The 15773-nt window shown below is 40.6% G+C and overlaps 1 protein-coding gene across 3 annotated transcripts in view; it reads right to left on the bottom strand.

The window, feature by feature from the left end:
• Positions 1 to 15773, bottom strand: part of SDK1 (sidekick cell adhesion molecule 1) — a 672364-nt gene that overhangs the window by 113085 nt on the left and 543506 nt on the right. For all 3 annotated transcript variants that reach the window (XM_065560139.1, XM_042853129.2, XM_065560140.1), the window contains 3 exons: positions 15535 to 15726; positions 13244 to 13365; positions 850 to 959 (listed from right to left, as the gene is read on the bottom strand). In XM_065560139.1, the coding sequence (XP_065416211.1) occupies positions 850 to 959; positions 13244 to 13365; positions 15535 to 15726 (424 nt within the window). The remainder of the gene's footprint in view (positions 1 to 849; positions 960 to 13243; positions 13366 to 15534; positions 15727 to 15773) is intronic.

Here is a 15773-nt window from a genome sequence, read left to right as displayed (position 1 = left end):
CAGATACAACTGAGTGGCAATATGCTCTACTGGGAAGGAAGAGTCCAATATGCTCTGGTGGTTTTTTACTAAAATTAAGAAAATTAGTGCACAGGTACTGAACTAATTACAAACAAGGTGAAGATCTTATCATATGTATCTTATTGCTTAGCAATTCACAGTATCATGTGACCCAAGTAACAGGCCTTTCAGTGGTGTGAAAGTAGACAGTGTCTGTAGCAAATTGCTTTGCCCTGGCTCCCAGAAGTCCCTGATTACTAAGTCTTTTATTAGGACACTATTTAATATAGGCATTTTCCATTAGGATTGGGCATCCCCATTCTCAGTCCTTGTTTATACTAGAAAACTGCATCAGTTTAATTAAATTGGATGTACTAAAATCGGTTTAAACTTTACATATATTGATTTATCTTAATTTGGTGAATTTCTGTAAGCAAACCTTTAAACTAATTTAAATTACCAAATTAAGCTAAATCAATAGAAGCATCTTTAAACTGATGTAAGTGTGTAGATAGGAGATCGTGACGGTTTAACTAGACCGATTTGTAATCAGTTTTAGTTAAACTGGTGCATCCTTTCTGTATAGACAAGGCCTCAGCCTCATGATCTAAGAAGTTACTCAATAGTCCCATTTAGCTGGTTTATTCCCCTTTGCATCACGATTGGTTATTTTACTATGCATAGGTTAGAATTTAAATGTATTAAACACGTTGTATACATTGTGGGGTGTGAACTTTTGCCTTTCATTCATATTGCAAACTACAGTCAGCTGCTTATGAATAGAAAAGCTTCTCCATGCTACAGTTTTCTAGGATGTTGATACTGCATTTAATTACCAGCTCTTCTCACCTGTAATGAGTGTATGGAATGAGGTTTGGTATCTCCAGCATCTGGGCATCAGGTTCATTCTCCACCTCATATAGATTCACCCACTCCTCCTCCTCTCCTAGAACACCAACCTATAGTTGAGAAGTGCAGGAACAAATGTTAACCAGACAACACAATGTCCACACCTGGCGACACGTGTAATTGCTGCAGTGGAAGGACGGATACCTTTAAATCAAGAGTAACTAGCTAACATTTGTTTTATGTGCTGTGGCACTCAACAATGGTAAATATGAAACAGTGGCACTTCCAGCCTGCCTTATCTACTGGTGGGATTTCACTTTTGATTCACTGGTGAGGCCTATTGCAAAGACACATCATAACAACCCAGAGTAAAGAGGGCTAAAGCCATGTTTGATTCATCTGCATGTTAGTATCTAAAAGGCAAAAGTGTTGGCTAGTGTTATAACAAAAATGAAGAGTTGACTTCATCAGAATAAGTTTCAGTAACTGATGCAGATTAACCAGGTCTGAGTGGAGGCAAAGCAAGGGCCCCTCAGTAATGAAGACAGAGAACAAAAGAAGACAAAGAACAAAGGAGCTTTGTGCTGCGCTGAGACCATGCTCCTCTATACACAGTGCTCTGTATTAATTAACCACTGACTGTGGCCAAGAGCCAGCTCGGCACAGCCCCTCAGCTAGGGTACTGCTAGCAGGGGCAGAACAGTCATGGGAATTTAAAGCATTACAATCCACATGCCATCTCCAGGTTAAAACTGAAGTAGGAACAGTCAGGACTTAAAAGAGAGACACCAATGGATAAGAGGCGAGCCAGGGTCTTTCACTGGGTATCAGAAGCTGACAGCAACAGTAGGCTGAAGACTGGGTCAGGCCTGATAGAGTGGTAGCAAGGATCGTAGGAGGGAGCTGGAAAAGCGAGTGAGGAGGATTAGTTATTAGCTTGGTGACTCAGGAGTGCAGCAGAGAGGGTCTCAGATAGAGCCCTCTAATATAATCTTATACCTGCTAACAACACATTGGAACTCTGCATTCCACTTACCCTTCTTTTTTTTTTCTAGGACTGGAAGGGACCTCGAGAGGTCATCGAGTCCAGTCCCCTGCCCGCATGGCAGGACCAAATACTGTCTAGACCATCCCTGATAGACATTTATCTAACCTACTCTTAAATATCTCCAGAGATGGAGATTCCACAACCTCCCTAGGCAATTTATTCCAGTGTTTAACCACCCTGACAGTTAGGAACTTTTTCCTAATGTCCAACCTAGACCTCCCTTGCTGCAGTTTAAGCCCATTGCTTCTTGTTCAATCCTTAGAGGCTAAGGTGAAAAAGTTTTCTCCCTCCTCCTTATGACACCCTTTTAGATACCTGAAAACTGTTATCATGTCCCCTCTCAGTCTTCTCTTTTCCAAACTAAACAAACCCAATTCTTTCAGCCTTCCTTCATAGGTCATGTTCTCAAGACCTTCAATCATTCTTGTTGCTCTTCTCTGGACCCACTCCAATTTCTCCACATCTTTCTTGAAATGCGGTGCCCAGAACTGGACACAATACTCCAGCTGAAGCCTAACCAGAGCAGAGTAGAGCGGAAGTGAGCACTCATGTGGTTTACTCTTTATGGCAATAGACTCTGTGTACTCATGTACACTGTCTATCATGTGGCCTCATCACTGTAGTATCTAGCACTGCTAACTATTTAAAATAGAAATAAATTTCTACCTCATTCTCTCTTTCTTCCTATAGGAGAAGTAGCTTGATTAATTTATAGGTTTATTGTTTGTTTGGGTCTGAGTTGGTGTATTGTGTGTCTATGAGCTTGTGCATGCAGAAATCGAGAGAAAATTAAACTGAAGAAATGAGCTTAGCACTTGATTCAGAAAGTGTTTGGTTTTGTCATCATTCTGGCAGACAACAGCTTTCATGGAGAGTCATGGTCATGGATGGAGAGGAGGCCTCTCAGATACCTAGGGCCAGCCTCAAGGATGTCAATGATAACTTCACAGAAAAGAACTAGAAACTTCTTACAGAAAAAATAAAGTCTGGGAAATTTTGAACACTCTGTGCGAAGATCCCAATTCTTTATATTACAGAGATTTTTGCCAAGCACCAGGGCACAGAAGCATAGAGAAGGCATTGCAAGTCAGATCTCCACTCCAAAAATGAGCAGCCCCAGACCGAGCCCAAGGAATAAATATCTGATAAAAGGAAACGTTTTCTTTAACAACTCCAAATGGGGAGGGTGCGGAATTTTTAGGACAGAAGCAGAGAATACTTTCTAAAAGGAGTTTTTGATTAATTTTGTAGGAAATCTTTGGTAAATGGTTATTTTTGCAAGGCTCCTGGCTCTGAATGACATCACCTCAAAGTGCCGCAGTAAGTATGTAGTAACAATCCACAATGTTTCAAAGACAGCAAAATTTCTTTTTCTGTCTCCTGCAGAGATTTAGATTCTTTTTTTTTTCAAACCTTAAGAACAATAATAGCCCTTTGGAATATTTATTGCACAGCAAAACACACCACAGGTTTCAATCCATATGCAGCAGCAGGCAGGTCATTAATACACATTAAGGACCACATGGTTCAACCACAGAGGCCCATGAGACTTTGTAAACAATTGACACTGAATCAAGCTTGAGAGGTGTCCAATTCCCTGCCTGTATTGCAGGTATGCATTTACCAGCTGGCTGTGAAACTGGAGACATTAAGGATCTTTCACTGATTGGATAACAGTGAAGTTTCTGTGTGTTTAAGATCTTGGCGAGACTCAGAAAGGATGTCCCACGTGAGACCCCGTATCAGAACAAAGCTTTCTCTATCAGATAAGGATGACTGGTGCAGTCTCTGAGAAAAAGCAGACCCAGGACCAGTCTGGCACATTGGAAGTTTCCTCACTCTAAAGCCAGCTGGGTAACAGGTGGCATATTACCTGCTTCAGGGCCTTGGAGGCTATGGGCAGAATGGCTTTACAGACAGTAATTATTAACCTTGCTTAGACCTGTGTGCTGGTGAAAGATAAAAACAGGGAGGGGGATGAAAGGAGGAGTAGTAGAAGCAAACAACTGCAGGAGATGCTCAGGTCTCTCAGCAGAACTTAGAAGAAAAATAGAATACAGACTCAGAGAACTCCTTTTGTGGAAACCTGCCAACATCCCACCCATCTTCCAGTATCCTGGTGCCAGCAGGAGGGCAACTTCCACATATAGGGCCTCATCCTACCTCCACTGAAGATAACAGTAGGACTCTGAGTGCACTTCCCCCGTATAAAGCCAAATTAAGACAACTGGAGGGTGTTGTGGATGACTGGACAGACATAAATACTGTTGTAGGCCACTGTTAATTAGGTAAAAATGTATGAATTTAGCAGTAATGTTAGGAATCAGGCTTACAACAGAATGTGTAAAGGTGGGCTTTTGTTTTAACTGTTTTGATGTCTCTAACAGGGTCCCAGGTTCCACGCACAGAGTTGCAGAACTTTTTTGGTGACTCATCCTGATACGTGGTTCTAAGACCAACCTTGCACAAAGATGCAGTTATTTTTGCTAAATCACTCTGATGTCAGTTTAGAAGTGTCCTATCAGCTTCAAATGAATGAGTATAAAAGGAGCTTCCTCAGGTAGAGAGAAGTGAGGGCAGGGACAGAGAGGTCCTTCAGCAAAAACAATTCTTTTGGAACAGGAGGAAGTTTAGGTTAAGGCTTATATTTTGTTGTTGTTGTTTCTGATAACAATAAAAGCAACTCTAGGAAAGGATTAAGACTGGAAAAAACTCACACAGATACATGTGTGTACTGTGTTAGAAGCATCATTGGAATGCCCCCTGCTTATAATGCCCTTTGCAGACCTTTCGGTTGCTATCTGAATGTAAACTCTTCAATGCAGGGGACTGTCTTGTAGTTTGCCTCTGAACAGTGCCCAGCACAAAAGGTCCACAATCCTGACTGGGGCTTGCAGGTGCTACAGCATTACAAATATAATAATGCCCATCAAACTCATTCCTTTTAAGCCACTAAATATCAGCCATCACATAACGATAGCTATTGTTCATTTCCAACCAGGGCTGCTTTTGACTGATGCCCTAACTGCTTAAGGCTTCATTCTATTGCCAAACTCTTCAGCCATCCAGTCCCTTTGCCAAGGGAATTATCACTGAGAGGGTAATGCTTTTAGAAACCAGACAATATAGAACAGTACCAGATTTATAATTCCAACCAACCATCATTAAATATTGGAGTGAAAAATCAGAGGTGTTCGCCTCTGCACTTTTACAAGAAATGCTAATACAAAGAGTGGAAATGGGTCCAAACCTGAGAATGGTTATCAAGTACTAACCGCTGTAAATGGAACATGTTTCCATGGGTATATCTACACTGAAATTAAAAACCCCTGGCTGGCCCGTACCAGCTGAATTGTGCTTGTGGGGCTAAGGGGCTGTTTAATTGCTGTGTAGATATTCAGGGTCGGACCCTGCGAGGTAGGAGAGTCCCAGAGCTCGGGCTGCAGCCCTAGCCCAAACGTCTGCACTGCAATTAAACAGCTCTGTAGCCTGAGCCGGAGTCAGCAAGCACAGGCCAGCCGTGGGTGTCTGTCTGTAATGTAGACATACTGTATATGTTATAGAGGCAACTTGTGTTCTGCTATAGTTCAGGGTATGTCAGAGTTTTCATTGTAGAGGTTTATAAACAGGCATTTGAAGTCACTTTGGGAGGAAATTTGGTACACAGGTTGTCAGCCCAGATGCAATATTTTCCTTACAAAAGAATACTTAAAATTGATTCAGCCATTTTTGATTTAAAGATTGGCAAAGGTATAAAACTGTCAGAGTTCCAGACACTTTATTTACCAAGCTCTAAAGTGAAAATGACCTCAAGAGAAGTACCTTATACAATGGATGAATCTGAATAGCTCCATTGACACTGAGGCTTTGATTTATCCCATGAAATAAGAATAATTCTCAGTTAAAGTTACCACTTCATTCTTAACTCACTGAGGTTATGGCTCCACATTGTAGTAGCCCTTAAATATTTTCCTGGGTTGAAAATCTGTTTTCCAGTTCTGACATTATTTTCCATTCTATGTACAGGAAATCTCTCTCAAACCAGCAGAAATACTTTGTGTGTGCTCTCTCTCTCGCTCAGTACCTATGGTACATACTCCCCCAGTTCTGAGACCCAGTGTTTCCTGCCTTGGTTTCCTTCCTTGAGGTAGGTCTCCTCAGCCTTCCACACATCGGTCAGTTAGGAGATGTAGCTTGGCCCTCCAGCCAAGTCACAAACATATTTAACCCCTTCTGGGGTAAGAAAAGGCTCAACAAACAAAAAGGTTCTTCCGCCGTGGTGGGCTTTTCTTCAGCTTGACATGCGAGCCCCTGTTCCTCTACACTATCTTTCTACCCTTCCCCTGCTCCAATATAGAACATTCAGCCTTCCGGGCTAGTTCACCTGAAGTACTGTTCTCAGCCCCCGTTGAGCTCTTGCATCCTTCCCTGCTCCACGATAGAGCACTGGCCCCCAGGCTGGTTCCTTTGGAGTACCCAACTTCCTGCAGATCCCAGCTCAGGGCTTTGGCAGGAATGATTCCTCCCCAAACTGAGCTCTTTCAACTCTTTTATGAGGACCAGCCTATCACCTGACCCCCTTAGTCCCATCCCCTCAGCCAGGGAAGCAGCTAATTATTTATGACTGGCCCCTTCTCCCCTTAAAGGGGACAGTTACACCACGACATCCTGCAATACCTAATCCCAGTGGGACCTCGTACTTTGCCTCGTACTTTGCCACAAGTCTTCTAATCACTTTGTGACAGCATTATTGATACCCACGGTCAATCAAACTTGGCAGCTGTTAATGTAATAATAATCTACTAAATTTTTGATGGGATGGGCAAAACACCCAGCAAGACACTCTCACTGTGGTGTCATTTACACATGACTCGTGTCAGAGTCCCAGGAAATCTAGCAAGAGAGAAACAGGATGAAACTAGGCTGCAGCATGGAGAGAATCCAAACATGAAACAATGAGGAAAAACAGCCAGGATCTAAAACATATTATTTGTGGGGAACTGCCCCCCCCCCCAAAATCAGTAGCATACATGCCCTTTATATTAGGCACTGAATGTATCTTGGAGTACATGGTGGTGTGTGGCAATATGAAGGATTTATTGACATGAGTTTGCGATGACCACATTACTCATCAGTGGCAAAGCCACAAGTCAGTTATTCCGAATAGATGTCAATAAAGCCTTCATGCCCACAACACACACTTCTCTACTTTGCCAATGCTGGTTGTTTCACGGAAAACCAATTTTAAAAATGTTTTTAAATGGTCTTCTGACTATTTTTTGTACTTCTGGTTTGGAAATCCAATTTGCTTCAGTACTATGGGTTTAACTGTACAAAATGAAAGAGAGGAAAACTACTGCTAATAAATTTTAATAAACCTCTTAAGAAATATGCCATGTCGATTTACTATAAATCAGGGTGATGAGATTTTAATGTTTGATATCGCAATACCAGCCAAAGTTAGAATGAAAGGTCCCGGTTCTCCTTTCATTTTCCTTGGTGTAAACCAGGAGTAACTCCATTGACCTCAGTGGAGATAAACCAGTGGACAAGAGGAGGGAATCAGCATATTACTTGCCAGCTGGAATTCCAAGCTCCCCAATGTTATGAAACAAGTGTTTTTTAGCTCAAAGAGTTTATGCAGTATTAGACATTAAAAAGGTCACTCATCCAAAAATCAAATATAACATGTTTTGCACCTGCTCCTATCTGACTCAGCCTCCTACCACATATGGGAAGAAAGAAGGAAACATTTTGGTGGCAGGGTGTTGTTATATATACAGACAACTAGGACTGTCAAATGATTAAAAAAATAATCACAATTGATTGTGAGATAAAAAACAGTTGCAATTAATCACAGTTTTAATCATACTGTTAAACAATAATAGAATACCAATTAAAATTTATTGTAATTTTTGGATGTTTTCTACATTTTCAAATATATTGATTTTAATTACAACACAGAATGGAAAGTGCACAGTTTATTTAACAGTATATTATTTCTTTGACTACAAATATTTGCACTGTAAAAAGATAAGCAAAAGAAATAGTATTTTTCAATTCACCTCATACAAGTACTGTAGTGCAATCTCTTTATTGTGAAAGTGCAACTTACAAAATGTAGAATTTTTTTTATATAACTGCACTCAAAAACAAAACAATGTAAAAATTTAGAGCCCATAAGTTTAAGCAGGCCGGGGCATACGAATGTTTAGCACAGGGGTCGGCAACCTTTCAGAAGTGGTGTGCCGAGTCTTCATTTATTCACTCTAATTTAAGGTTCTGCGTGCCAGTAATACATTTTAATGTTTTTAAAAGGTCTCTTTCTATAAGTCTATAATATGTAACTAAACTATTGTTGTATGTAAAGTAAATAAGGTTTTTAAAATGTTTAAGAAGCTTCATTTAAAATTAAATTAGAATGCAGAGCCCTCTGGACTGGTGGCCAGGATCCAGGCAGCATGAGTGCCACTGAAATCAGCTCGTTTGCCGCCTTCGGCACGCATGCCATAGGTTGCCTACCCCTGGTTTAGCATATCTGGCATGTAAATAACTTGCAACGCCGGCTACAACAGTGCCATGCGAATGCCTGTTCTCACTTTCAGGGGAGATTGTAAATAAGAACCGGGCAGCATTATCTCCCGTAAATATAAACAAACTTGTTTGTTTTAGCAATTGGCTGAACAAGAAGTAGGACTGAGTGAACTTATACGAGGCGAATTGAAAAATACGATTTCTTTTGTTTATCTTTTTTACAGTGCGATTAATCGCAACTGTTTTTTTATCTAGTTAATTTGTTTTGGGTTAATCACATGCATTAACTGCGATTAATTGACAGCCCTACAAACAACAGATGGAAGTTGTTTGTAGAGGCTCAGAGATTTGGAATATTGGAAGGAGACCCAGTAGAGATGGAATAGTGGGCCAAGAGCAGGGGAGGAAGTCAAAAGTTCAAAGTAAATTAAACTTATTCCATGGTTGCAGCAGCAGAAATAAAGGAAAATAATCTCCTGGTTATCAAGTTCCCATAGAACACATGGAGTGTGAGCGTACAATAGCATACTTAGGTCTGCTGAGACCTCAGTCATGCTTTGTCATGAGCCCACATTGTTGTGCTGCCCCCGGAGCTACAGCCTGAGAGGGAGATTGTTCCCCTGCACCTCTGGAGAGAGAGTGAATAGTACAATGTCTATACTTAATACAATGCAGTCCCACCCTCTTCCACACCATAATGGCCCACCTACATGGGGGTGGGGGGAATAGTGGCTTTGTATCTGTTACCCATGATGCAAATGGTCAGTGTGGGTTTGCAAGGGGGTACCCCTTTATTGCACTGCATTAGCCAGGTCACAATTTGGCCCTAAATGAATTATTCACAGTGAATAATTTATTTGACAAAATCAGCTTCTCTCTCTATTCCTGAGATGTTCATGAGCTTACAGAAGCGCCCCGATTTACGCCTTGCGTAAGTCGAATTTTACAGAAGTCGGGAACGTATCTCCGACAACTATGCCAAAAAGAAAAAAAAAAGCTTACGGAACTTACAGAACTTTTTCCGTAAATCCGGATTTCTGTAAGTCGGGTTTGCATAACCCAGGGAGCGTCTGTATTGCAGTTTCCTCAGACTGACGCTTTATTCTAAATTAATCAGCACTTTTTTCATCCAGTCTTTTTACTGTATAGCTTGGCTGCACACAATTCACTGCAAGCAATTAATTCTCAATATTTGAAACTTGTTCCGTGCTAGCTGGTTGTGATTGCTCACATAAGTCCTCTGGTTTTACATCTGTTCCCTGATTATAAGAGTTACACACATCCAATCTGGTTTCATTCATTACAACAGTGGTTTTCAACCTGTGGGGGTCCGCAGACTATGTCCAAGATATCCAAAGAGGTCCGCACCTCCATTTGACATTTTTTAGGGGTTCACAAATGAAACAAGGTTGAAAACCACTACATTAGAATATAAAAACAATGACCTCCCTCACTGAAAACTGAAACTTAAAGAGCACTTTTAATACTGCACAAGAGAAAGTTAGTGATCCAAATATACAGCAGGCGATAGCACTCCATGGTATGTATGTACACTGGATACCCACACAGCTGAGATGGGTTTGTCAGGTATGAAGCTTAAGGGGAACTCCAAAGACTTTAAAAAGATGAAAAAAACCCTCCCAAATTATTTAAGTTCCTAAATGTAACTAAGTAGCTACTATTAGAGTCCTACTGCTTGTATTTCTTTTTTTTTTTATACCAGATATTGTGATGTGATATGGCTGGGACCAGTCCAATAATTCTGACTGACACAAGCGGTCTCACTAAAGACCATCAAACTATTTATAATGAGTAAGATTACTCCCATAAGTAAGGATTGCAGAATTAAGTCCTTGAATTGTGTTGGAGAATTTTATGTTTTCCAAAAAATTATAAGTAATAAGTTTAAGAGCTACCCTAATCAGTAATCTAGCCTTGTTCATGCGCAGACTAATGAAGACAGTTTCAAACCAAACAATGCATTGCAAAATCAATTTCATCCTTGCTTATATGCCAATACCTCCATTCCGAGTTCTGTATTTCTCCTGGAAAAGCTGAGGACATCACTATCAATGTAAAGCGGCATAGAGAACTCAATCCGCCACAACTTCTCAGGTGACAAAGATTCCACTGGCAGCAGAAATACAGAAGTTTGAACCCAGGTATTGGAAAGCAGTAAAACTACTTCCTGTTCACATTATGGATATTGACTTCCGATTCTGATCAAAATTACACGAGAGTAAATCAGCAGTGATTCCTCAAGTGCCCTCAGTCATCCCAGAGGTGATGGAATCCAGGACCAGTGTACAACCTAAGGCACAATACTGCATTTATAACAGGTTGAAGGCCAGATCCTCAGGTGTGGCAGCACAGCAGCCTTTGCAATCCTCTGATCCTGGAGCATTCTGTTCAAAGGCTGGAGCTAAGACATACATCAGAGCAACCTAAAGGCTACTCAAATCTGCTTTAGCTACCAATAGCCACACCCCATTTCCCCTGGCAATGCCACTGATCATCCCCCTACAATAGGGGAATCATTTGGAAGCTGGAGCCTCTGGGCACAGCAACTATTATGTTGCTATAATGCACAAAGAAGCATTAAGTGTTTTTTTTATTTTAAATTTAGGAATGGAATGTAATTGTATTGGTACGGCAGCTATTACCACCATCATGACGGCTGCAGAGATGACAGTTTAAAACAGTTTTGTGATATTGTAAAAATCAGATGTTTAAATTTGATTCTAGTTGATAGAAACAGTAAAAGCTTTAGATTTGAAAACCACAGGCTGTTTCCATGTATGCTTTAACTGTAACGTTCAAATGTAAGTAGAAATGACAAAGGAAAAACACTACCCTAAAACAGAGCCTCTGAAAAGTAAAATATAACAACATGAGAAGCAAAAGAAGCTGTTCAGCTCACTCTATTGCCAGAGGCATGAAGAAAGGCTTGCTCAGACCAGCAGTTTCTATTTTTAAACTCGCAGTTGTTTCCGTGTCATGGCATCAGGGGCTTTCAGCAGATGCACCAGTGACTGGAAACATTCCTTCAGTAATTCATGAATGATAAATCTCGGGCTCAAAGCCTGATTTAGCTGGGTTCTTTTTCATAGAATGCTACAATTAAAAGGGGACCTTGTCCACAGATATAATGCTATTAAAAAATGCAGTTAGGTCAGTGAAGGGAAAAGATCAGAAAGACTATAAATCATTACTGTGGGCTGTAACATAGTTTTAAAGCCTTAATGGGAAAGTCCTCCCACCATATCAAGTCCAAATAGCTGGGTTTGGTGCAGAGGAGACATTCTGAGAGAGCAATGGCAGAAGGAATCCTTCCTCACTCCCAGGCTGCACAGCAGTATGAGTGCTAATCCACAGTCACTACTGGTGAGCCCCTTTCCACAGAAGACGATATGGCTGGTGGATCTGTGATTTCGCAGACACTAGTCCCACTCCTCATCCAGGTCCTGCATCTCCCCTGGCCACAAAATCCCTCTTTGTGAGGGAGCATACACAGAGCTTGGCTTCAGAGCACGCATACTGTGGGGATTCCTGTTGGGGTTCCAAGAATCCCCTTACCTAGCACAACAGAAGGCCTCTAAGCTCTGTTGCAGCTGAGACCCTCCATGGATGTGGAGGAGAGGATTTTGCCCTTAATTGTTATTAAGCTGATTTAAGATTTTGAGATTCATTTTATTTCAATGATGTTTTGTGATCCAATGTAGCTCACGAATTAACAAGTTCCCAGCAACATCCGTGTGGCGTTCCATGATAGAGACGCTGCTCAGAATGTGCCAAACCATCAGACTGTAGGTTTCACCATTTCACTTTGTAATATGCAATAAAGTGTATGTCAATGGACCAAAATGTACCAATTAATTCACAATGATCTCATTACCAAGTGAATGAATTGTATCAACATATCGAAAGTGGTGACGCTGATTGAAGAAAGCCAACATTTGGTTTTAAAAACAGATTATATTGTTTATAAAGATTCGTCGGCAGAAAAGAAGAAGCACAACTCAGCTGTCAGGAGAACTGAGAAACGTACATTTCCTCCAAGCCATAATGACAGAAACCAGGAGGAATATTGTTTAAAACTAATGAGGAAGAGAATTCACCTGATACATATCTAAAGACCTGGATAGGAAACACAGGCATATTTCATTACATGATAACACAACCTCATTAATGTTTGGAAGTTTACTATATAAAGCAATTCATCCTGTTCTTACCCTTTGTAGCCTATAAACTAATACCCAAGGTATAGTATTTTGTCTGTAAACTCACCTAAAGGAATCTAAAATCAGGTTTCCTTTACTAAAATTTTTCAAAAATGTTGGACTTCAAACAGAGAGAGTTTGCTTAGTTTAGGTTCCATCTTATGTTTTCCTGAAAACACATACAAAGCTTCTTATATAGGTCCATCTGAATTATTCAAAGGATGAGACCTCTCAGATATATATTATGTGTTGGTCTTAAGATATTTACTGTTCAAGAAACCTTCAGTTTGCTCCTGTGTTTCCTTTGATCTTTTTGTTCTGCCTGTGCAAAAAATTAAAACATACAGATGTCCCCTTTCTTTCTCTGGTTGTTCAATTGCCATTTCTTGGTTAACCCTTCTGAATTCTCTTGGGTTTTAACCTCTACTTTCTCTTCCAAGAGACGAAACATCACCAAAACAATCAGTCCACTGGTCACTTGTTCAAGACCTTGTATCTGAACCTGATCAAAAATGTGATTTGAGTAGCAGTGGAAGAGTCAGATGATCTCTTACTGATCAGAAACCTCAACAGATTTCTGTCATGTACATACCTGCCCCTCTACTATCCACTTGGAGATGGAGGTTTTCCCATCATACCCGGGCCAGAACTGAAGCGTGGCAGAGCGAGGACTGATGTTAGAAATAACCAGATTAGATGGAGCACCGGGGAGTTCTGTAGAAATTAAAACAAATTAAAAAGGGTAGAAATACTTTGGGATTTAGGGTACAAGTAGGCAGATCAAAAAGTAGACATTCAATATTTCAGCAGGTAGTACAGTATATCACTTATAATAGAGCGAATACTTTAATTTTGCACACAGACATATATAATTATATTATTATTTATACTGCACCATATGTATGCATGGCATTTTACAGACAAATAAAATGACATATCCCTGTCTTGAGGACCCTAGAATCTAGATTAACACCACATCACAAAGGTTACATAAGAAAAAAGAGGCATGGTCTATGGTTAAGGTGGTCTGGAAATCTGGGCTCCATTCCCAGCTCTGCTAGCGAATTGCTGTGGGACCTCAAGGAAATCACTTAAACTCTCTGTGCTTCAGTTTCCCATCTATAAAATGGAGATAATATTTACCTACCTCATGAGATGTATAGAGGTTTAATATATAAATGATAGTAAGAGACTGAGATCCTCGTGTCTGACTGTTGGGTCTTGGTCACATGCTCAGGGTCTAACTGATCACCATATTTGGGGTCAAGAAGGAATTTTTCCCTGGGTCAGATAGACAAAAAACCCACAAGATCTCTGCCTTTTTCTGCACTGCGGGACATGGGGCACTTTCTGGTTTGAACTAGAGTAAATGGTGGATTCTCTGTAACTTGAAATCTTTAAATCAAGATTTGAGGACTTCAGTACTCAGCCAGAGGTTATGGGCCTATTACAGGAGTGGGTGGGTGAGATTCTGCAGCCTGCAAGGTGCAAGCCAGACTAGATGATCATGATGGTCCCTTCTGACCTTAATGTCTACAAGTCTATGAGATGGAAGGTTCTTGGAATAGGGTAGCAAGGATTTCTGAGAACCTATCTAGTTAGCAGGTGTTGGAACTCTGCAGAGAAATGTTGACCAGTATCTGCTGACTCAGTGTGGCAGATCCTGTTTGTTAACTACATGCTGGATATAAGTTAGGTGGGAGTGACTCTTTAGGCAGAAGAAATGGGGGTATAGGACAGAGAGGTCTCTGTAGAGAAATCCCATGATCAGCCAAGCTTAAGCAGAAAGCTTAGCCTGAAGTTTGTTTTTTTATGTTGGTATTTGAGTTACCAAACCCCAAGAAGGTGATAAAATTGGACCAAATATATTTTTTTGTAGATTGTATTTCAAGCAGCACGGAAACTCCAACTGCACTACCAAAGTACTAAATATTATTATTATAATAAGTAATCATTCATAATGTTGCACTATGTAAAAAAACTGCAAAATTAAAACAGGAGACTTTTATGGCATGTGTTGTGAGGATACAGGAACACACAACATTTCTTGACTCATATTTCACACTCACAGGAAGTATGATTGGTAAAATGACCTTGCCAAAATGGGACAAAATGTATAGGTATATATTTGTAGGATTGGCAAGAAGGCGAACTGCACTGAACTGGTTTAAACCTACTGACACATCTACATTGGAATGCACAAAAGGAGTCAGGGCATGCACTCCTCTAGAGGAAATGAAAATCTTAGGTAACACCAGAGGGAGACCTGACCCCTTGGAGTAAATAGCCAAGGTGATTTAGATTTTCAAAGCAGATCTAAGTCAAACTGTGTTACTGCATTTGAGACCTCCCCTGAATCTCATCTTGACAAGTAGCTGTACATTGCCACTCCCATTTTAGCGGTCCCACTATTGCAACTTAAGCTCTAGGATGTGGAACTACTTCTTTTATAAGATCTCTCGCATGCCAACACTCCCCACTTCTGTAAATATTTTTTTATTTGCATCACACAAATATCTTACAGTCCAAGTGCACTGCAGTTCTAATCCTTACAAATAGAAACATCTTTCTTTGTTTTTAAAAAGCATCTAAACTCCCTTGCCCCAAAAGTTGTGGGGTTTGGGGATTTTTTTAATAATGGTCACTGCTCGCCCCATATCTGATGTTACTTTATAAATGCAGAAAGATACTATAATAAATATCTATTACCTTTCCCTCTCATTTCTCCATCCCTTCTATACTTCTTTAATTATGTTGTACTGTGCCTTCGTCGTTAGAAATAAAAGCATTATTATTACCGTACTCAGGAAACCAGTGTTTCCTGGAATACGGCCGCACACAGGAATCAGTATACTTTGGGTCATTCTCTGTAGTTTTACCAACCTGGGGGCACTCCAGAGGAAATGGTAGAGGAGGTGACCAACCCAGTGCCTTTTGCAGTCATAGCTGCCACCTCAATAGTGTAGGTGGTGAGAGACGACAGCCCAGTGATTTTGTATTCAAGGGTTGTGTTGGCTAGAGTGCGAGCTAGACGAGATTCATTCCTGCTGTACACCTCCCAGGAGATCTGGTAGCCTAGAAAACAATTACACAGAAGTCAAGGAGTTGTAACAATGGTGTGT

Source organism: Chrysemys picta, chromosome 10 (assembly GCF_011386835.1).
Source record: "Chrysemys picta bellii isolate R12L10 chromosome 10, ASM1138683v2, whole genome shotgun sequence".
NCBI classification, from domain to species: Eukaryota; Metazoa; Chordata; order Testudines; family Emydidae; genus Chrysemys; species Chrysemys picta.
This window is presented reverse-complemented; position numbering and strand designations above follow the sequence as displayed.